Genomic DNA, 25,301 nt, shown 5'->3' on the forward strand with positions numbered 1-25,301 from the left:
TAGACTTTCTAACATATGACCTGTAAGTGTGACCCTGATCTTTGGGGTAGCAATTCAATTATTGCGATCTGCACATCGCCTCATAATGGTGTTCAATTGTACCAAGCTATTTAAACAACTAGAAATGTGTCATCATGCCACGGATGCCCCCGCATGCAGCCAAAATTTCAGATGTTATAATATTTAGTTCCAAATTTGTTTGCACAAATTATTGTTTTCATTTAAAGTTCAAAGCCCTTAAAACTTTTCAATGTTAACACAAACCATTTCCATACAATGTTCAAGGCACTGAAATTATTCAGTCTTAACCTTTTGAAAATAGCATATTTCATATTTGTAGCCAAAATAATGGCTACATACATTTCCACAAAAGTATGAGTGCTGAAACTGAAAGTTCAAAATTTTTCCAATATTCAAGAAAGATAAGTTTGTCCAAAATCATTGAACCACGACCAAATTCAAACTTAAACTGCTTATTCCTAAGATGATCTATATTATTTTCAAAGTGAAAGGGACATAACTCTGCCAAAAAAATCATCGAACCATGACCAAATTCCAACTTGACCTGCCCATTCCTTTGACATATCCATATGTCAAATTTGAGTTGAATATGTAACACTGCTGGGTAGATAATGAACAGAAACTGTAAATTTCATATTAATTTCAAAGTGAAAGGGGCATTACTCTGCCAAAAATCATTGAACAAAGAACAAATTCGAACTGGGCCTGGGCATTCCAAAAACATATCCATATGTCAAATTTGAGTTGAATGTGTTGTACTGTTGGGGAGATAATAAACAGAAACTGAAAATTTCATATTATTTTCAAAGTAAAAGGAGCATAACTCTGCCAAAAATCATCGAACCATGACCAAATTCGAACTTGACCTGTATTTTCTCATGACATATCCATGTCAAATTTGAGTTGAAAATGTTGTACCGTTGGGGAGATAATGAACGGAAACCGAAAATTTCATATTATTTTCAAAGTAAAAGGGGCATAACTCTGCCAAAAATCATCGAACCATGACAAAATTCGAACTTGACCTGTATTTTCTAATGACATATCCATATGTCAAATTTGAGTTAAATGTGTTGAACCGTTGTGGAGATAATGAACGGAAACTCAAAATTTCATATTATTTTCAAAGTAAAAGGGGCATAACTCTGCCAAAAATCATCGAACCATGACAAAATTCGAACTTGACCTGTATTTTCTCATGACATATCCATATGTTAAATTTGAGTTGAATGAGTTGTACCGTTGGGGAGATAATGAACGGAAACTGAAAATTTCATATTATTTTCAAAGTAAAAGGGGCATAACTCTACCAAAAATCATCGAACCATGACCAAATTCAAACTTGACCTGTATTTTCTCATGACATATCCATATGTCAAATTTGAGTTGAATGTGTTGTACCGTTGGGGAGATAATAAACGGAAACTGAAAATTTCATATTATTTTCAAAGTTAAAGGGGCATAACTCTGCCAAAAATCATCGAACCATGACCAAATTCGAACTTGACCTGTATTTTCTCATGACATATCCATATGTCAAATTTGAGTTGAATATGTGCAACCGTTACTAAGATAATGAACGGAAACTGATGATGACGGAATGACAGAATGACGGAAGGACGGAATGACGGAAGGACGGAAGGACGGAATGACGGAAGGACGGAACAGGGTAACACTATATGCCCCGGCCATTACATGGCGGGGGCATAAAAAATTCATAGGTTTAAAAGTTCTGGAGGGGACACTAAATGTAGATTTTTATACATTTGACCTTGACCTTTGGTGTAGCAACCCAATCTTTGCGTTCTGCACATATTCTTATACTGGTTATCAATTGTGCCAAGATATTTTTAAAAATTTCAGCGGTTAAAATGTTGGATCGGACACGAAATGTGGACTTTTTAACATTTGACCTTAAAGTGTGACCTTGACCTTTTGGGTAGCAACCCAATTATTGCGCACTGCACGTCGTGTCATAATGGTGATCCCTTATGCCAAGTTATTTCAAAACTTTTCAGCGTTAAAAAAGTTATGGAGCGGACACGAAATGTAGACTTTTTTTATCATTAAATGAAGACTTTTAACATCTGACCCTAAAATTATTGCGCTCTGCATATTGTCTCATTATGGTGATCACCTGTGCCAAGTTATTTGAAAAAAAATTCAGGGGTTAAAAAGTTATGGAGCGGACACGAAGTGTTACGGACGGACGAACTGACAGACGGAGGCCACTCCTATAATCCCCTTTCCGATACGCGGAAGGTGATTAACAATGTTGGTTTAGTCCCATCTGAAAAAGCCATACATATAAAAGCTCAAGATCTTTTTATTTATTTCTGGGAATATTTGAAAACATTTCGCATTGTCAGTTCTATTTTAAACTTCTGTGACTAAGATATACAATAATCCGATTTGTGCAAAAAACAACAACAGCAAAACAAAAGGCTTTGTGGCGACATTCCTACTGAGGAAGACCTTAATATGTTTCCCTTCGTGCATTATTTCATAATATTGACACCTTCTGGTCGTCTTTTAAGGCAAATCAGAATTACAAAGTCTATAAGAAAGTGAAATCTGGCTTATTCAAATAAAGGAAACATTAAAATTGTTTGTAAAATAAACAAAATCAAAGTCATATGTTCATCCTGATTCCAAATTCAAATACGTCCTGAACTTAATCTTAATTTGGAACACACTAGTGTTCATGTGCATTATATGCTACCGGACAATTTGAGAAATGCTGTTTTTCCTCATCTGAAATTACATAGAAACTATGGTTTTAAGACTGCACTTTTATAACAGAAAGCTTATATGAATTTTGGATACGTTCTGCCACGGGTTACTCCACATGATTTACTGATATTTATTGATGATGAGAAAATAACGAAACTGTAACAGTTGATATGATTAAGAATGTCTTTGAGATTTTATTTGAATGCTTACCTGTATATCAGTTATAGCTTATTACTACGTGACGACAATTTACATACTTTTTTGTGTGAGTGGAACAAAAATCGCTCCCAAAGTTTTACAAACACATATTTTTTTACAACTGGTAAAAAACGGTCGAAAACAAAAGCAAAATCTATCATTACACCAAATTAAGTGCCTTTCTGATGTATACAACATGTTTAAATGCGTTAAAATCAACAAATTTATATCATAGTTATAAACATTATGAAAGAATATTCGACATTAAATGAAATTTCAACAATTATACAAATCTAGATATGACTATGTAAAACTATTTGCATATAAACAGACTATTAAATTCTTTTCAACGTGATTTATAATAATATTATGAAACAGACCGCCATCTACTTAAATAGTCACATATTTCTAAAGAACGAAATGAGGCTGCAGTAACAAAACTCATATTGTTTACATATCGGAATTACTTATATTGTATTATTAATTTGAGACTTTTAAGTTTTAGTTTTGTGTACGTTCTTCTGTAGCTTGTTCTTTAATGTATACTGGAGTTTGTCCCTACTGTATCCGATTTTCAAAAGGTAAAACAATGGAGATTCTATACAATGTTTAATGTGTCTAAATGGAGGGGTTGTTTTTGGTAATAAGACAAGATGCCATTTGATGAACAGTCCGGAGTTTGTTGATGATGATTTAAGACATACTGACCGTATAACGAAGCATTAGGTGGTATGACCTGTAGGTCACAAAATAATTTGTAAAGAATTTTGAGGCAACGGTGGAATATGGCCTATTTGTTTTGCGTAGCAAGACATCTATACATGATTTATAATTTATGCTGCTCTATATTTTTTTTTAGAATAGAAGAAAGTGTCAAATTTCTAACACAAAATGGTGATTTTATCCACGTTTCTCCAACTGTTAAAATATTTATCAGCTGGGCTTGTATTGCATTGAGATGAGAACACAATCATTTAGGTTTTTCAGATGCATCCATGGCACATTATCTTGAAGACATTCTTTAACACAACATATTGACATATTGTCTCTTCCATTTGATATGTTGGATATTTTTTTGCTTTATTTGTTATTTATTATTATTATTATTATTATTATTTAATGACCAATAAATAAAGAATGTTGAAAAGTTTTTTTCTCAAATCGGGTCAAATATCAAGCATAAATTTTATTTTTCAATATAACTCTGAGTAGATTTCATTATTATCTTTGCCTCTAAAACTTTAAGCGTTTTTATTGTTACAGTAACTGTTCATCAAATGTTACCGATGTTTTGATTCAAGTTTGTGTTTTTTCATGGAAAGTAAATGTAGTGAAATTTGAAATGATTTTTTTTTATGTTTCAAATGTATCCAACTCTGAAATCTGTAATGCATAATCATGACATTAACTTCTACAACATGCTTGAAATGATAAAACTGAAAGCCTCATACCTTTCCGGGTTTCTCTCATTTTACCACTTTGTTGCCATGGCAACAGAACCAATTAATGTTGATGTTAGAATGCAAATCTACCTTTAAAAAAATTAAAGACTTAAGCACATTTTAAAATGTAATCTTGTTGGTTATTCTTAGTCTTAATAATCGTTATATATCAGTTCACTAGAAATTGGGACTCAATTTTCGTGTACCCCACCCACTTTAGGAATGTCAGAATTCACATTATTACACAATAGAAATAAAAATAAAGGTACAATTAGTAAGTTGTTGATCATGTCTTTGTCATATATGGTAAAAATATTCATTTTCACCACTATGCCTCGACTGCAAGGAAAAAATGCCAGCCCCATGTCGATTTTTGATACTTTTTCTTGCTTTTTTTATCAAAATTTCTCTATGAAAACAAGAGTACATGTATAAGAAAATGGAAAAGGACCCTTTTCCATATTGCTCCAATAGGATGTGAAGTTTTAACATCACCTGTACCAAAATAAATACAAAAAAAACCTAATTTTATCATTTAAATTGCGTATTAGCCATTTTTCAATAATTTGGCGGCCATCTTGGCGGCCATCTTGGATTTCTCAAAACGTACCATGATTTGACAAGTCTACCCAATTTTTTTGTAAACTTCAAACATTTAGCTTTACATTGGTATAACATTTATCCATGGACCTTTTTTGCACACAAAAGGTCCCCAGGGACTGTACTAGTAGTCTGAACCGGGTTTTGAACTACAGACCTCTAAATTAGAAGCGGACACTCAATCATGCCGCTTAAGGGTAAACCCAACAGCAAGGCTGTTGGAAAACGGCCTAGACCTGTAATCACTACACTTTCAACATAGAATTCACACTTTCTCCTGGTCTATTGGTAAGGTGGCTAAAATTAGCAAACTCGGGAAATCCGAATCTGAATGAAGGCGAAACAAATAAGGTAGATATCAGATCTACATGTAAGAAATAAAAAGCAGATCTGAACTTTAAATATGTACAGTCAAACGTGTATTAAGCGACCGCGCAAGGAAATCTCCCAAAACGGCCACTTAAAGAAATGGTCTCTTAAGACAAAGCATCATATAAAAGTCAAAATTTATAAATGACATCTTTCTTTTGCAGTTGGAATATTTTTCAACTTCATTTATATAAATGTTGAATAATTAGTACGCTCCAATAATCTAAATGGATGCTAATGTAAAATATAACTTTCTGATATTTATTGACAAAACAGTTTTGATCCATTACGTACATGCTTGACATTTTTCCAGAATTTTTTAGTTTCTTCGTTCTTTTTCCTTGCCTCCAACACAAAAACCCTATTAGTGAAGATGTGTTCTGTTGTGCATTTTCTCATTTGAAATAAACAAACTACATCTAATTGCTACAATTCATTTAATTGCTGAACAAGTTCAAGGTGAATTCAATGCAGTCTTAATGCCAACAAGCGAAGCGTATACACCATTTCAGTAGGGGCAGAGTGTTGCATTGTTTATTCGAGATTAATGGATAATACATGTCACGCGTTTACTTTTACACTAAAACGGTTTGGGAAATAGAATTTTTTACACATTTATTTGTTGTGTTTTGAATTGACACTTGTGACATTACGAGGCGGCGTTCTCTAAAAACACATTTATTTGACAGGTAAAAGTGGTCGTTTAATACAAATGTCGCTTAATAGACGTGGTCGCATGTGCAAGTTAGACTGTATTTGTTTGGATAAATTTTGTCAGATATAAAAATCATGGATTGACGTACAGATGAAAACCACGAAAAGTAGTACTTAATATCAATGATTTTGCAGTGGTTTTGAAGTGGTCTTGAATAAGTCATTATCTTCCATATGGTTTTGACAGCAGATGTATTCCTTTTCAGTTTTTTTTTGTTGCACCTGCTAAATATCCTTCCATCTTTGGTGACTGGCATTATACTGGGTTAACATATACTTTTTACCCCAACTACATAGAGAGCCTTCAACTAACCATGACTATAATATTATCATATTTCCTTTTCAAAAATTTAATATAACTTTTTATGACAAGAATTTATATTTAATTGAACCATAGAATAAGAATGTTTGTTTTTGTTTGTTTTGGGTTTTACATCACATCGACACAGTATAGGTCATATCGCGACGTTCCAGCTTTACTGGTGGAGGAAGACCTCAGGTGCCCTTCCGTGCATTATTTCAGGCACGAACGGGCACCTGAGTAGAACCACCGACGTTCCGTAAGCTAGCTGGATAGCTTCCTCACATGAAAGAATCCAAAGTCCCTGTCGGGATTCGAACCCACAGCGGTGAGGGGCGAGTGATTTGAAGTCAACGACCTTAACCACTACGCCACGGACGCCCCAGAATAAGAATGACAGCCATAACCTTTATCCTGGTCAGTATGTTGGAGTGACACACTTCCACTTGTTCAAGTTGCTATCATCAACAACATCTTTATGACTAGCCCTAATTTGTTAAGGCCAATAACAAAAAAATGTAAAAGATAATGTCTGTATTGATCTAAGCAAACATAAGGCAATTTGTGATCAATAAAGAGAATAACCATTTCATTGCTATTCTGAAACTCTGATAATACTTCCAAATATTGACATTTAAATAACAATAAAATGTCTTATATTGAAGGTTGATTTACATAGTCTTTTTTTTCCCCCAAATAGAAAATTATAAGAAAGAAAGTTGTGAGAGTAAGTATAATCCTTGGCTATTATTCATAATAACCTCAGACTAATTATTAGGATTGGAAAGAGCTCTAACATGTGGTTTTAAATGTAACAATATATATATATATATATATATATATGACTTAGTGTGACCTTGAGAATGGTCAACCCTGCGCTCTTCACATTGTCTTATTATGGTTAACTGTTCCACCAGTTCAAAAGATACAGACTGGACACAAAAACTTGCTAAAAGACACATGGAGGCACTGACGGAAGATGGACGCCAGGCAAATTGTGATCACAAAATCTAAAAACAAGCAAAATTTAGACATTTGACCTTGGAGGTCGTCATTTATGAATGAAGGTCAAGGTTAGTCTGGTCTACTAAAATGTCTATCCCTAGCTTTGTTGAAGGCAAGTATGAAGATAATACACTAAGAACTTCAAAACTTAAAGTTACTATCAAGGCGGCAACAGCAACTGTAACATACCTTTTTTTTCTTCAAGAAAAAGTCCAGCTAAAAATAATGGCCAAATAGGAAGAAATACTCATTTTTCTTGTTCAAGTTGAAATCAACTTTATTAATAATTTATTAAAAAATCATCTTACCCATGGGTGCCATTGCAACTAGCCAGTCTGTGAGTTCATCTCTCTGTCTTGCTACTCGTAATGCACCATTAATATTGCCCTTCCAGATCTCTAACTGGTAGAAATAGTCCATGTTCTCATTGTTACGGTGATGTTCTCCTGTAAAATAATATAATTATTTATATTATGAACAGTCAAAATATACAGATAGTATGAAGGTTGCTAAACTTGTTAGTTGACTGATAAATAAAAAGTCAGTACTCTAAAGATATGCAAATCATAGTTGTGAACTAGTAATGTGTTGTCATGCCACAGATGCATGCAGCCAAAATTTAAAATGATATAATAATATATATCATTTCCACAAAAGTAAGAATGTGGAAACTGAAAATTTCAATTTTTTTTCCCAAACGTTCAAGAGATAACATTGTCCCATGACTAAAATTCAAATTTGGCATGCTTATTCCTAAGATGTATCTTTATGTCAAATTTGAGTTGAAAGTGTGTTACTGTTGGGGAGATAATGAAAGGAAACTAAAAATTTCTCGAATTTTTATCAAAGTTCAAGAGGAATAACTCTGTCAGAAATCATCAAACAATGACCAACTAGAAATGTGTCATCATGCCACGGATGCCTCCGCATGCAGCCAAAATTTCAGATGGTGCATTAATTATTTTTTTCATTTTAAGTACAAAGCCCTTAAAACTTCTCAATGTTAACACAAACCATTTTCATACAATGTTCAAGGCACTGAAATTATTCAGTCTTAACCTTTTAAAAATAGCATATTGCATATTTGTAGCCAAAATAATGGCTAAAAGTATGAGTGCTGAAACTGAAAGTTCAAAATTTTTCCAACATTCATTTTATTTTAAAAGTGAAAGGAGCTTTACTCTGCCAAAAATCATTGAACCATGACCAAATTCGAACTTGGCCTGGACATTCCAAAAACATATCCATATGTCATATTTGAGTTGAATGTTTTGTACCATTGGGGAGATAATAAACGGAAACTGAAAATTTCATATTACTTTCAAAGTGAAAGGGGCATGACTCTGCCAAAAATCATTGAACCATGACCAAATTTGAACTTGACCTGTATTTTCTCATGACATATCCATATTTCAAGTTTGAGTTGAATGTGTTGTTCCGTTGGGGAGATAATGAACGGAAACTAAAAATTTCATATTATTTTCAAAGTAAAAGGGGCATAACTCTGCCAAAAATCATCGAACCATGACCAAATTCGAACTTGACCGGTATTTTTTCATGACATATCCATATGTCAAGTTTGAGTTGAATGTGTTGTACTGTTGGGGAGATAATGAACGGAAACTGAAATTTCATATTATTTTCAAAGTAAAAGGGGCATAACTCTGTCAAAAATCATCGAACCATGACCAAATTCGAACTTGACCTGTATTTTGTCATGACATATCCATATGTCAAATTTGAGTTGAATGTGTGCAACCGTTCTTAAGATAATTAACCGAAACTGATGATGACGGAATGACAGAATGACGGAAGGACGGAATGACGGAACAGGGTAACACAATATGCCCAGGCCATTATATGGCGGAGGCATAAATATGAACTTGACCGGTGTATTCCTATGATATATCCATATATTAAATTTATGTTGAATATGTACAACTGTTGGAGATACAATGAACCTAAACGGGAAATTTCCCTCTTTTTCTTTTCAAAGTTAAAGGTGTAAACTCATTCAATAATACCAGACGAGGGCAACTTTGACTTTTTACTTCTTTTGCAGCAAACAAATAAAAGGTTTAAACAATCTTAAAGAAAAAAAGTGAAGTTTTCCTTTTTTTAAATTTTAATAGGTCTGACTTGCTACAATCTTTCTTTATATATTTATATATATATAATTCAATATATATATATATATATATATATATATATATATATATATATATATATATATATATATATATATATATATATATATTCAATACACATTATAAAATTAAATTGAGAAAATCCAGTAAATGTCAGTTTTTTTTTTAGTATAATTTTTCTTGTTGTTGCACATATTATAGCCAGTTACAGAATTATGAAAATTTAACAAAAAATTCAAGGTCATTGAAAGTTCAAGGTCAAGGTCAGTTTAACATTTCTGAAGGTCTTGTCCAAAATGTTGTTTTGTCAAAGTATGAAGATAATCCATTAACTTATTACCAAGTAAAAGTCAATTAAATCAAAAAAAGTGAAAATTCAATAATTTAACCTTCAAGATAAAGGTCATAAAAAAAAGACCCAGGTCAAATTGAATTTGATTTATCCTTAAAGATGTTTTGTATAATATAAGGTCAATTCGTTCAATAATAACAAACGTATTGCCAGTTACAGCAAAAATTTGAAAATTTCAATGATTTGACCTTAAAAGTCAAGGTCATTTATGTGTGAAGGTCATTAATGTGTGAAGGTCAAAGTCTGTCTGGTCAACTTGAATGTCTACCCTCAAAAATTATTATGTTCAAGTTAGAAGGCAATCCATTCAAAAAGAAGATATGTTTGTAAAACAAGTATGCCACCTATTGGCAGCCAAATAGTCATGTGATCAAGTTATTATGACTAACTTTTGAACTAGTGACCAAAAAAGGTTAATTACTGGTTATGACTAGTCACTAGATAATTGTGACCACAAAGGTTGTGTGCAGCACTTTTATGACAAAGTTATTTCAAATCTTAGCAAATAATATATGCATAAATTCTATGAATCATGTAGGCCTCATTAATGACAGCCAAGTTGTTAATTACATAAGACCTTGAAATGTATATACCAAAAGGAGTTTTAGTTTAATAAAAATAAAAAACTAGAACTATCACTAAATGTGATTAATACCCCCACAATACTGCTTCAGAAATGAGGATGTTACTAGTAATAGAATACCTTGTAAAAGAATTGAAATATAGAGTTATGTTTGTGGGCAATTAAAGATAGTTGTGGTTCTTGTATGTTGCATTTCCTTTCAATGTGGTTGGCCATTGATGAAGTTTTATTGAATTACTCTGTAATAAGTGCAGAAAGACAAAGAAAAGGAACAAAGGGCAATAACTCTATAAATACTGAAGATGGAGTTATAGTTCTTGTGCACTGCACTTCCTCTTTTTGTGCTTGACCATTGTATGAAGTTGTTTTGAATTTCAACCAGTACATTTTAAGTTATGCTCCAGACAAGGAAAAGTATCAAAGGGCAGTAACTCTGTATTTTGTCAAAATGGAGTTATGGCTCTTATGCACTGCACTTCCTTTTAATGTCCTTGACAACTGTGTGAAGTTGTATTGAATTCCAAACAGTAGTTTTCAAGTTATGCTCTTGACAAGGAAAAGTAACAAAGGGTAATAACTCTGTAATTTGTCAAGATGGAGTTATGGTTCTTGTGCACTGCACTTCCTCTCAATGTGCTTGACCATTATATGAAGTTATATTGAATTCCAACCATTAGTCTTCAAGTTATGCTCCGGACAAGGAAAATGCAACGGACGCCTGGACCGACCGACCGACCGACCACAGGGTGACTCCTATATACCCCCCCCAAACTCCGTTTTTGGGGGAATAAATATCAACCAAGGCACCTTGAGTTGTTGATTTATTGGTCATAAACATTCTTTACATACAAGGTCAATATGACATTGACCTCAATAGGGGTTATCTACTGGCCAAGACCAATGAAACTGTGAAGTTTGTAGGTAAATGGCCCATGAGTTGGGATATTGATCAGAAAGCATTGTTTCCTATAAGGTCAATGTGATCTTGACATCTGACCCCTTAACACCAAAAAATCCATTGAGGTCATCTTCTGACCAAAAGCAATGCATCTGTAAAGCTTGAAGGTCAAGGGCCCATGGGTTGTTCAGTTATTGATAGAAAACCGTTTTGAAATACAAGGTCAATACAACCTTGACCTTTGTTCCCCTGACCCCAAAATCATTAAGGGTCATCTATTGGCCAAGACCAATGCACCTTCAAAATTTGAGGGCCAAAAGCCCATAGCTTGTCAAGTTATTGATAAGAAACTGTTGTTACCTACAAGATCAATGCAACCTTGATCTTTGACCCCTTGACCTAAAAATCAATAGGGGTTATCTACTGGTAAAGTCCAATGCACATACCAAGTTTGAAGTTCCTAGGCCTAAGCCTTCTTGAGTTATCACTCAGAAACTGTTTTTACCTACCAGGTCAATGTGACCTTGACCATTGACCCCTGAACCAAAATAAATAGGGGTCATCAGCTGGTCATGAACAATCATCATACAAAGTTTGAAGTTCCTTTGCCTAAGCGTTCTTTAGTTATTGATTGGAAACCATTTTTACCTACAAGGTAAATGTGACCTTGACCTTTGAGCCCTTGACCCAAAATCAATAGGGGGTCATCTGCTGGTCATGAACAATCACCAAACAAAGTTTAGAGTTCCTAGGTCTAAGAGTTCTTTAATTATTGATCAGAAACTGTTTTTACCTACAAGGTCAATGTGACCTTGACCTTTGACCCCAAAATCAATAGGGTTTATCTGCTGGTCATGAACAATCATCATACCAAGTTTGAAGTTCCTAGGCCTAAGTGTTCTTTAGATATCACTCGGAAACCATTTTTATCTACAAGATCAATGTGACCTTGACCTTTGACCCCAAAATCAATAGGGGTCATCTACTGGTCATGAACAATCATCATACCAAGTTTGAAGTTCCTAGGCCTAAGCCTTCTTTAGTTTTCACTTGGAAACAGTTTTTATCTACAAGATCATATGACCTAGACCTTTGACCCCAAAATCAACATGGGGTCATCTGCTGGTCATGAACAATCATCATACCAAGTTTGAAGTTCCTAGGCCTATGTGTTCTTTAGTTATCGCTCCAAAACATTTTTTTTACCTACAAAGTCAATGTGACCTTGACCTTTGACCCCAAAATCAATAGGAATCATCTACTGGTCATGAACAATCAACATACCAAGTTTGAAGTTCCTAGGCCTAAGTGTTCTTTAGTTATCGCTCCGAAACTATTTGGTCTACGGACCGACAGACAAATGCAAAGCAATATACCCCACTTCTTTGAAGGTTGGCATAATAACAAAGTTATAGCCACTTAAATAGCAAAAATCAGCTAAACACAAGAAAAATTTAGATATTTAACCTTGAAGGTCAAGGTCATTTATGGATGAAGGTCAAGGTAAGTCTGGTCTACTTAAAGGTATTGTCCTAAGTGTTGTTGTGGCCAAGTATGAAGACAATACACCAAGAACTTAAAAAGTTATGATCAACACACAAGTTTGCAGACAGCAATGGCAATACCGACATTACTGTAACAATACTGCTACTTTAGAGAAGGGAGGGTTACAGTTTTTCTGCACTACACTTCAACTCAGTGAGACCTACCTACAAAGCATCAAGTTGATACATTTAGCTATGTCCAGAACAAAATTCATAGTCTAACAAGAGCCACCACTTGTCAGGGCAACGCTCGACTACTTAAGTCTACTCACACTTGTTGTTTTGTCCAATATATATATATATATGAATCCTTTCCATAAATAAATGACAAAGTTAAGAAAATATAATACAACAGGGCCATGATTGCCCTGAGTCACTCAATAGAAACAACTGCTTTTCAGTGTTGGAAATTATCCATTGTCAATATTTTCCATGTTTAAACAATAACTTTGAAGAAATGCCATGACCTGGGGCATTTAAGCTAAAAGGGGCCAATCAAATCAACATGAGCAAACTCGATAAAAGACTACCGAAGAATGCTACAGATAAATTTTGGTGATCATCATTTAATTTAGTTGTAGAATATGTTTTAAAACTTTCTATTTTTAGCTCTCTTGACCCCTAAAGGGGGCCAATTAAAATGGCATGAGCAAATTTAAGTGTGACTGTCACAAGGATGCTACAGACCAAAATTGAGGTCAATTTGCCCATCAGTTTCAGAGATGAAGATGATTGTTGATGCATGATGACAGACCATTTATCCCCCTTTGATACTAATAGCTCACCCTGAACCTTTGGTTCTGGTGTGCTAATAATGAGAATAAACATATGACAAATAAATCATTTGACATGAATTGTGAAGGATAACTATAAAAACAAGAGGACCAAGATGGCCCTAGATCCAAAAATGTGACCACTAGAGCAAGGATTATCCATATTTGAGTAGTGTTGACCTAGTTTTTAACCCAGGTGACCCATGTTCGAACTTGACCTAGAAATCATCAAAACAAACTTTCAGACCAATTTCAAGGATACTTGGATCAAAACAGAAGCCACTTGAGTGTTAACAAGATTTTTCTATTTTTAGCTCCTGTGACCTAGTTTTTCATCCAAGATGACCAATGTTCAAACTCATCCGAGCAATTATCTAGACAATCATCCTGATCAAATTTGATGATAGTTGAGTAAAAAATGTGACCACTAGAGCTGTGTTACCTGGTGACCGATATTCGAACTTGACCTAGAAATCATAAAAACAAACTTTAAGACCAATTTCCAGGATATTTGGATCATAACAGTGGCCACTACAGTGTTAACAAGATTTTTCTTTTTTTTTAGCTCCTGTGACCTAGTTTTTCATCAGAGATGACCCATGTTCAAACTCATCCAAAGAATTACCTAGACAAGCATCCTGACCAAGTTTGATGATAATGGAGTCAAAAATGTGACTACTATCTTAAGTGTTAACAAGGTTTTCCATATTTGGGTGGTGTGACCTAGTTTTTAACCTCTGAGGACCTATATTCGAACTTGACCTAGATATCATCAAAACAAACTTTCAGACCAATTTCCATAATATTTGGATCAAAACAGTAGCCACTAGTGTTAACAAGATTTTCCTATTTTTAGCTCTTGTGACCTAGTTTTTCATCCAAGATGTCCCATAATTGAACTCATCAAAGCATTTACCTAGACATTTTCCTGACCAAGATTGATGATAAATGATTCAAAAATATGACCACTCAAGTGTTAACAAGGTTTTTCTATTTTTAGCTCCTGTGACCTTGTTTTCATCCGAGATGATCAATGTTGGAACTCATCCGAGCTATCACCTAGACAAGCATCCTGACCACTTAGTTTGATGATGATGGAGCCATAAATGTGACCGCTGGAGTGTTAACAAGGTTTTTCTATTTTTAGCTCCTGTGACCTTGTTTTCATCCGAGATGATCCATGTTCGAAGTCATCCAAGCTATCACATAGACAAGCATCCTGACCTAGTTTGATGATGATGGAGCCATAAATGTGATCGCTGGAGTGTTAACAAGGTTTTTCTATTTTTAGCTCTGGTGACCCAGTTTTTCATCCAAGATGACCCATGTTCGTACTCATCCAAGCTATTACCTAGATAAGCATTCTGACCAAGTTTGATGAGGATTGAGGCAAAAATGTGACCGCTAGAGTGTTACCAAGTGTTTTTCTATTTTTAGCTCCTGTGACCTAGTTTTTCATCCTAGATGACCAATGTTGGAACTCATCCGAGCTATCAACTAGGTTAGCATCCTGAAAAAGTTTGATGATGATTGAGCTAAAATTGTGACTGCTAGAGTGTTAACAAACAAAAGTGTGGACGGATGACGGACATTCAACAATCCTAAAAGCTCACCCTGAGCAAGCTCAGGTGAGCTAAAAGTAAAGGCAAATTTCAAACATGAATTTCTTTAAAAGTTTTTAAGTAATTAAGAAACAATTTTTTGCAATGCAATCATTAAACTATGTAAAAAATAATTATCATAATCTTATATCATCGTGGTAATAATTTGTGCTTAAAGTAATAGGGGGTTTATTCCCAAATAATAGGTGATTATTTTTTTAAATTAGGTACTTTTTTAACTAGGCGTTGCAGCGCTCTGTCGGCATATTTTCATATATTTATAGCGGCACAAAATAATTATGTGTCAAGACATTCATATGTATATAATTTTTCAAAAAGCTGCAATAACACGAAAATCTGCTGTGCGTCCTGCATTTTTAATTCTTTACACCTTTATCCAATGTGCCATTCCGCGCATGCGTGCAACGGGATTTTAAGCTTAACGATAGTGTCCGATCTTAAAATGTAATATAAATCCGTGGTATAACAAATATTTTGATGTAGTTTACATTTTGTAAGTAATTTGTTATAAAATAATACAAAGTTTACTTGTACAGAATTATATACATGTATAACAACATTTATCATAGCTATTTGAACTGCAATTATGTATGTCTATTTTTTTGTTCAGATCAGAAAAAAAGGACACATGTAGAAATAAACAACCATAAAAATTATTTCCCTTTAAGCATTTTTTAATATTCGCCCAAAAAAAACAACAAGCGTCAATGCTCCCTATATTCACATGACAAGAATTTTAATCACAATGATAAATGATAAATAAATCATATAATAAAATCATCAATCTACCTGTTGCATAATAATTAAGTTCCCAAATAACACATTTGTTCATACAATAAAATAAAGATATTTATAGTATATGGTTTGTTTACTAGTTTAACTCCACTATATTATATTCTTACTTGACCCAGTGATAAGGTCAAATAACATAAGCTCCTGATTACTGTCTGATATATACAAGTTAATGCATTACCTTGACCTACATACAAACATAAACATGTGCATTTCATATGGCAAGTATACCAATGCAGATATCACTGAAATCAAAAACCACAAAGAACACAAAGTATTAGCTTTATACCTAAGTGATGTAATTCTATACTAGAAATCAATGATTATTATTACAAAACTTGATCCATAAATGTAATCTGAGACTGTTTGGTGTGTGGCTAATATCAATGGGTTAATATAATTTGTGTCAATAATTTCAACATATCTGCAATTGTTATCAGGAACACTTTGACAAACAGTTTTTTATAGATCTGTAAAAGTAACTGATGTCAAACAAGTAGACAACCTCAAAAAATATTTGGTGATATACTGTGATAATTTTATTTCACATATAAAACCCAGTATTTCACTGGTTAGCATGTTTGAACACTGCCAAATGATTTAAATTAAAATATTGTTCATTTACATTTTTTATTTTACTTTTGAAACATGTGTATCCTTTTTTTTCTTTTGCATAAATTATACTGAAAAACTTTTCATACCAGTAAAAACATAGTGGCATTTATTGAGTCTTGTCACACAACTGGACCAAGGCCTGTACAGGAAATTGCTCAAACAGGAGCTTACTTATTATACAATGATATAACCTGACTTATCAGGGGAGGAATTTAGATATGAGTTTTAAATAGATTTGCTCACTTTTCAAGGTTCAAGTACTGAAAAATTTCTTCGCAAAAATATATAATTCATTCAAACAAATGCTTGAAACTACATGGCTGTTTGATTTGTCCTTGTTTAAAACTAGCACGTAACGTATCGTATAAAAACTAAAAAATAATATTGATATCCTTAATTGTTTAACATTGACTATTTCCATATAATTTATTGTTTATCTCAAATCTGAGGAATGCTAAATTGTCACAAAGAGTAAACAAGAGGGCCATGATGGCCCTGAGGTCACCTGTATAAAGGCACCCAGAGCGGGGCCAGTTTAAACCCCAGGGCTTTTATTTGAACAAACTTAGAAGACACCCATTAGAAAATGTTTCACAATGTCAATGTTAAGTTTTTACTACACACATATATAATGAAAAACAAAGATCTACTACCCACCCCCCCCCCCCCCGGCCGGGCCAATTTTAATCCAGGGACTTTCATTTGAACAAACTTGGTAGACACCAATAAATAGATGTTTCATGCTAAACATCTAAGCTCTAGCTCATTGGGTTTTTTAAAAGAAGATTTTTTAAGTTTTTACTATACACATATAGTTAAAAAACAATGACACCCCTGGGGCGGGGCCAGTTTTGACCCCAGGGCTTTTATTTGAACAAACTTTGTAGACACTCACTAGAAGATGTTTCATGCTTAATATCTAAACTCCAGCTATTTGGGTTTTTTCAAAGAAGATTTTAAGTTTTTGCTATACACATATAAGAAAAATCAATGACACCCTGGGCGGGGCCAGTTTTGACCCCAGGGCTTTTATTTGAACAAACTTTGTAGACACTCACTAGAAGATGTTTCATGCTTAATATCTAAACTCCTGCTATTTGGGTTTTTTTAAAAAAGATTTTTTTAAGTTTTTGCTATATACATATAAGGAAAATCAATGACACCCGGGGCGGGGCCAATTTTGACCCCAGGGCTTTTATTTGAACAAACTTGGTAGACACCAATAAATAGATGTTTCATGCTAAACATCTAAGCTCTAGCTCTTTGAGTTCTTTAAAAGAAGATTTTTTTAAGTTTTTACTATATGCATATAGGGAAAATCACAGACACCCAGGGCTTTTATTTGAACAAACTTGGTAGACACTCACTAGAAGATGTCATGCTTAATATCTAAAGTCTAGCTATCTGGGTTTTTTCAAAGAAGATTTTTAAGTTTTTGCTATACACTGTCATATAAGGAAAATCAATGACCCCCAGGGCGGGGCCAATTTTGACCCCAGGGCTTTTATTTGAACAAACTTGGTAGATACTCACTAGAAGATGTTTCATGCTTAATATCTTAACTCCAGCTATTTGGGTTTTTTCAAAGAAGATTTTTTTAAGTTTTTGCTTTACACATATAAGGAAAATCAATGACCCCCGGGGCGGGGCCAATTTTGACCCCAGGGCTTTTATTTGAACAAACTTGGTAGACCCCCATTAGAACATGTTTCATGCTAAATATCTTAGCTCTAGCTCTTTGAGTTCTTTAAAAGAAGATTTTTTAAGTTTTTACTATATGCATATAGGGAAAATCAATGACCCCCTGGGGCGGGGCCAATTTTGACCCCAGGGCTTTGATTTGAACAAACTTTGTAGACACTCATTAGAAGATGTTTCATGCTAAATATCTTAGCTCTAGCTCTTTGAGTTCTTTAAAAGAAGATTTTTTAAGTTTTTACTATATGCATATAGGGAAAATCAAAGACCCCCTGGGGCGGAGCCAATTTTGACCCCAGGGCTTTTATTTGAACAAACTTGGTAGACACTCACTAGAAGATGTTTCATGCTTAATATCTAAACTCTAGCTATTTGGATTTTTTCAAAGAAGATTTTTAAGTTTTTGCTATACACATATAAGAAAAATGGGTCAAAGACAGAAAAGGCCGGGTTGCATATGTATACAAAATATCATGAGGCTGTGATGTTACGGAAAAATTTTTCAATTGACCCATTAATGTCGAAAATTTAATTCAGTAGGTAAACAGGAAGTGGATTAGCTACACACCTAAAATCGATCCCACAGTATGGGACCATGTGTCAATGCTGTATGCCAAATATCAAGAGGCTGTGATAAGTAGTTGCTGAGAAAACTGTTACGAAAAATTTCCTACCATTGACCATTAATGTCGAAAAATCTAACTAATTTAACTAAGTGGATAAACAGGAAGTGGATGAGGGACAGACCTGAAATTGAATCCCACAGTATGAGACCATGTGTCATAATGTTGTATGCTAAATATCAAGCCGCTGTGATAAGTAGTTGCTGAAAAAACTTTTACGAAAATTTCCTACCATTGACCATTAATGTCGAAAAATCTAACTAATTTAACTAAGTGGATAAACAGGAAGTGGATGAGGGACAGACCTGAAATCAAATCCCACGGTATGGGACCATGTGTCATAATGTTGTATGCTAAATATCAAGAGGCTGTGATAAGTAGTTGCTGAAAAAACTGTTACGAAAATTTCCTACCATTGACCATTAATGTCGAAAAATCTAACTAATTTAACTAAGTGGATAAACAGGAAGTGGATGAGCGACAGACCTGAAATCAAATCCCACAGTATGGGACCATGTGTCAATGCTGTATGCCAAATATCAAGAGGCTGTGATAAGTAGTTGCTGAGAAAACTGTTACGAAAATTTCCTACCATTGACCATTAATGTCGAAAAAATCTAACTAATTTAACTAAGTGGATAAACAGGAAGTGGATGAGCGACAGACCTGAAATCAAATCCCACAGTATGGGACCATGTGTCAATGCTGTATGCCAAATATCAAGAGGCTGTGATAAGTAGTTGCTGAAAAAAACTGTAACGAAAGTTTTTTTCCCCGCCCGCCCGCCGCCCGGACGCCCGCCCGCCCGCCCGCCGCCCAACATTCACCATACTATAACCCGGATTTGCACCAGTGCAACCCGGCCAAAAATCAATGACCCCGGGGCGGGGCCAATTTTGACCCCAGGGCTTTTATTTGAACAAACTTTGTAGACACTCACTAGAAGATGTTTCATGCTTAATATCTAAACTCCAGCTATTTGGGTTTTTTCAAAGAAGATTTTTTTAAGTTTTTGCTTTACACATATAAGGAAAATCAATGACCCCCGGGGCGGGGCCAATTTTGACCCCAGGGCTTTTATTTGAACAAACTTGGTAGACACCCATTAGAACATGTTTCATGCTAAATATCTTAGCTCTAGCTCTTTGAGTTCTTTAAAAGAAGATTTTTTAAGTTTTTACTATATGCATATAGGGAAAATCAATGACCCCCTGGGGCGGGGCCAATTTTGACCCCAGGGCTTTGATTTGAACAAACTTTGTAGACACTCATTAGAAGATGTTTCATGCCAAATATCTAAGCTCTAGCTCTTAGGGTTTTTTAAAAGAAGATTTTTTAAGTTTTTCCTATTGGTTGCCATGGCAACCAGAGTTTTTAATGGAATTTAAATTTAAGAAATAATATATCCCAAATTGTGATTTTATTGCTCAATAACATCACTGTTTGGAGTTTGGATGCGGGGAATTATATCACGAGCGCGTAGCCCGAGTGTTATAATGATGCGCATCCGAACGACAAACAGTGATGTTTAAACAAGCAATAAAATCACCGATTTGGATATATTATTTCGATTCTAACACGACATCAACAAATAAATGCTGCCCGTACATGATAATTAGCTAAATTGCGCTTGATTTGTGTCCGTACTTATTGTCAGCGCGTCACATTTTTAGTGGTTACGTCACGTGTAATAATGATTACGTCACATGTCTAAATATAGAACATCAAACAGTGATTTTATAGCATAATAACACACACTTTCGGTTCTTCTATGTTCAATAGGGAAAAATGCGGGTCGTGTTAGAATTTTGAACAACTTTGAAAGGGGTCCACCTAAGGATCATTTCTGTAAAGTTTGGTTGCAATTGGCCATGTGGTTTAGGAGGAGATGTTGTTTGAAAAGTTTGACGCCATTTTTTGAAGGACGCACGACGGACGCAGAGTGATGACAAAAGCTCACCCTTGAGCACTTTGTGCTCAGGTGAGCTAAAAATGCTTCAATACTAATGAAACTTGGCACAAATGTTGACTACACCATAGCCTCTGTAACAGCATGCTCAATGGTAAATTTCCTGTTACCATGGCAACGGGGGGAGGTCTCAAAATTGCCAAAAATCACTATTTTGCATTGTTTTTTTCCATCAAAACTGATGTCAAAGTGCTGCAACTTCTCGATGAATTGAGAAAAGGTAAAAGGCTTTTCAGCATCGGTTACTAGTTACCCTAAGATCACCCTGAGGCCATTTTTAGCCTGTCACATGTCCAAAATTTTCTTGGCGATGAGGGGGACTCCCCCCCCCTTCAAACCTCCCAAACAGAAGGGGGCACATCCCCCTTCTGGCAACCCCCTGATGTAATATTTGGATGGGGGATGGCGCCGAAACAGTGGTCACTTTTTTTTACAACATTTCTCAAACGCAAAACAGTGTTTGGGGCCTAAATAGGGCATTTTTTCACTGTTTGAGGCCTCAAAAAGCCGTTGAAACACGTTTATATAAGGGAAAAGGTTAAGTTATGTTCCCAAAACCAATTGCTAACAGACGGACGGACAGACAGACGGACGGATGCTAGGGGGTTTAACATAATATGCCCGATATAAAAATGCTAAATCTATATCCTCTAGCTTTTAGAGATCTCACTCTTGTAACTAACAAATTAATTATAAAACTTACCAAGGTCTTGTCATATGAATTAGTTTGTAGGTCTGAATCATAGTATAAGGATCAAAATCATTATCTAAAACAAAAACTATTTTCAATTGCTAATGGGAAATAACACGGGAAATTTTTTACTTCAGTTAGTTATGTAACTTGCAAAGATCGTACAGGTACAACACAACAAAAGTAATTAAAGATATTTATACATATTTACATAGTAAAACAGAAATAGTAATTTGATATTTAAAATTAAAAAAAAATTAATTCCAGCTGGTACTGTATAACTTGATAAATCAATGGAGAATCAAATGGAACCTATGTTTAATTTTAACTCTTTTTCTAACCGACATACCACTTCTTCACCATTTTTGAACATTGTTTATAACTGCATGTAAGTAAGCAAATAATCAACCAACCTGACATAGCTTCCTAACACATTTGGTATTTACCTACTCCATGTTTTTCAGCTATTTCATTGTAACTTAACACATTGTAATATGAAAATCTACACAATTTTCCTGTAATTGTTAATATATCAATACTTGAGAAGCAAACTAACCCATGTATCCAATATAAAATCACTTGTAAGAGTTCACAATGAGTGTTAGTTTTTATACTCCTGTAACCAAGTAATATTCAGCATATCATACATTAATCCAAAACTCAGAATAAAAAATAAAATTATAGATTTTACAATATCTTTTAAGCACATGTGGTTTTAAGTGTAAACTTCATACAACTATGAAGGAAATTACATATACACACACTATCGGTATTCAAAAATGTTAACCCAGTAACGTATTAACTGACCTATTTAGTTTCTTCTGCTTAATGCATGTGAAATCTTATCTCTTCCTCTGTATATTTAACTGTTTGAAGTAAACTTAAACCATTGATTTTCAAACTTGTATTCCACTCTTGAATGGCTTATAATACATTAAAATAGGACACTGGGGAAAAATGTTATATCAAAACAAGAGCCACTGCCTGGCGGGGGTATCGCTAGACTTCTAAATTTTTCTAAAAGCAAAGCAATAAATGGTTTAAACAAATCTTATATTAATAATAATAATAATAATAATAATAATAATAATAAAGGCTTTATATATTTGCCAAAACTATCTTCCGTATGTACCTCAACATTTTTACAACATGTTTACATCAAATAATTGTACGAAAGACAATGTAATACTACAAAATATAGTATTTACTAGTTATAAATGCAATGACAAACTTAAAACATCAATATCAACAATTAGCAATGAAAACTGCAGTAAACATAATTATACAAACATAATACTATGATACTGGTTTAACCAGAGTACTTCCACTTTAGGTAAGCTTTTTTGAATTTTTCAGTACTTTCAGACTGGCGTACATAGAGTGGTAACTAATTATTATTCCAAATTTTAGTTCCATAATAAGAAAGTGATTTACGGTAAAACTCAAGATTAGGTTTAGGGACATGTAGATTAAGATTGTTTGTTGATCTGAGATTTCTGTTAATATGTAAAGTTGAGACAAATTTAAATTTTCCTTTCATGTAGCATGGTGAGTTTTCTTCATGTAATGATTTGTATATCAGAATAGCCTTTTTGTACTCAACCCTGTAATTAAATTTCATCCATCTTAATTCTTAAATCTTACTGAAAAAAGTTATGTTTGTAAAACATGTATGCCCCCTATCAGCAGCCAATTAGTCATGTGATAAGGTTATTATGCATGACTTCTGACCCAGTGATCAAACAATTAATAAGGGTTATAAAGTATCTACTGGTCATGACCTTGACCTTTGACCTCTTGACCCAAAACTCAATAGGGGTCATCTGCTGGTCACGACCAATCATCATACAAAGTTTGAAGTTCCTAGGCCTAGGCGTTTTTAGTAAATTGATCAGAAACCGTTTTTACCTACAAGGTCAATGTGACCTTGACCTTTGACCCCTTGACCCCAAAATCAATAGGGGTCATCTGCTGGTCATGACCAATCGCCATGCCTAGGTTGAAGTTCCTAGGCCTAAGGGTTCTCTTATTATTGATCGGAAACCGTTTTAACATACAAGGTCAATGTGATCTTGACCTTTGACCCCAAAATCAATAGGGGTCATCTGCTGGTCATGACCAATCACCATGCCAAGTTTGAAGTTCCTAGGCCGAAGCGTTCTTTAGTTATTGATCAGAAACCGTTTTTACTTACAAGGTCATTGTGACCTTGACCTTTGACCCCTTAATCCCAAAATCAATAGGAGTAATCTGCTGGTCATGACAAATCACCATACCAAGTTTGAAGTTCCTAGGCCTAAGTGTTCTTGAGTTATTGATCAGAAACCGTTTTTACTTAAAAGGTCAATGTGACCTTGACCTTTGACCCCTTCACCTAAAACTTAATAGGGGTCATCTGCTGGTCATGACCAATCATCACACAAAGGTTGAAGTTCCTAGGCCTAAGCGTTTTTAGTTAATTGATCGGAAATCGTTTTTACCTACAAGGTCAATGTGACCTTGACCTTTGACCCCTTGACCCCAAAATCAATAGGTCATCTGCTGGTCATGACCAATCACCATACCAAGTTTGAAGTTCCTAGGCATAAGGGTTCTTAAGTTATTGATCGGAAAGCATTTTTACCTTCAAGGTCAATGTGACCTTGCCCTTTAACCCCTTAACCCCAAAATCAATAGGGGTCATCTGCTGGTCATGACCAATCTCCATACCAAGTTTGAAGTTCCTAGGCCTAAGGGTTCTTTAGTTATTGATCGGAAAGCATTTTTACCTTCAAGGTCAATGTGACCTTGACCTTTGACCCCTTGACCCCAAAATCAATAGGGGTCATCTACTGATCATAACCAATCACCATCTCAAGTTTGAAGTCCCTAGGCCTAAGGGTTCTTTCATTATTGATCGGAAACCGTTTTTACCTACAAGGTAAATGTGACCTTGACCTTTGACCCCTTAACCCCAAAAACAATAGGGGTCATCTGATTGGTCATAACCAATCACCATACCAAGTTTGAAGTTCCTAGGCCTTAAGGTTCTTTAGTTATTGATTGGAAACCGTTTTTACCTACAAGGTCAATGTGACCTTGACCTTTGACCCCTTGACCCCAAAATCAATAGGGGTCATCTACTGATCATGACCAATCACCATACCAAGTTTGAAGTTCCTAGGCCTTAAGGTTCTTTAGTTATTGATCGGAAACCGTTTTTGCTTTCAAGGTCAATGTGACCTTGACCTTTGACCCCTTGACCCCAAAATCATTAGGGTTCATCTACTGATCATGACCAATCACCATACCAAGTTTGAAGTTCCTAGGACGTAAGGTTCTTTAGTTATTGATCGGAAACCGTTTTTGCTTACAAGGTCAATGTGACCTTGACCTTTGACCCCTTGACCCCAAAATCAATAGGGGTCATCTACTGATCATGACCAATCACCATACCAAGTTTGAAGTTCCTAGGCCTTAAGGTTCTTTAGTTATTGATCGGAAACCGTTTTTGCTTTCAAGGTCAATGTGACCTTGACCTTTGTCCCCTTGACCCCAAAATCAATAGGGGTCATCTACTGGTCATGACCAATCACCATACCAAGTTTGAAGTTCCTAGGCCTTAAGGTTCT

The 25,301-nt window shown here is 34.7% G+C and overlaps 1 protein-coding gene across 1 annotated transcript in view; it reads right to left on the reverse strand.

Moving 5' to 3' along the window:
- The window catches only part of LOC132755364 (uncharacterized), a 172,098-nt gene that overhangs the window by 65,182 nt on the left and 81,615 nt on the right, over nucleotides 1-25,301 (reverse strand). The window contains exon 6 of the mRNA XM_060746236.1: nucleotides 7,692-7,829. Coding sequence (XP_060602219.1) covers nucleotides 7,692-7,829 — 138 coding nt within the window. The remainder of the gene's footprint in view (nucleotides 1-7,691; nucleotides 7,830-25,301) is intronic.

This window comes from Ruditapes philippinarum, unplaced genomic scaffold (assembly GCF_026571515.1).
Source record: "Ruditapes philippinarum isolate M1 unplaced genomic scaffold, ASM2657151v2 ctg183_1_1_1_1, whole genome shotgun sequence".
NCBI classification, from domain to species: Eukaryota; Metazoa; Mollusca; class Bivalvia; order Venerida; family Veneridae; genus Ruditapes; species Ruditapes philippinarum.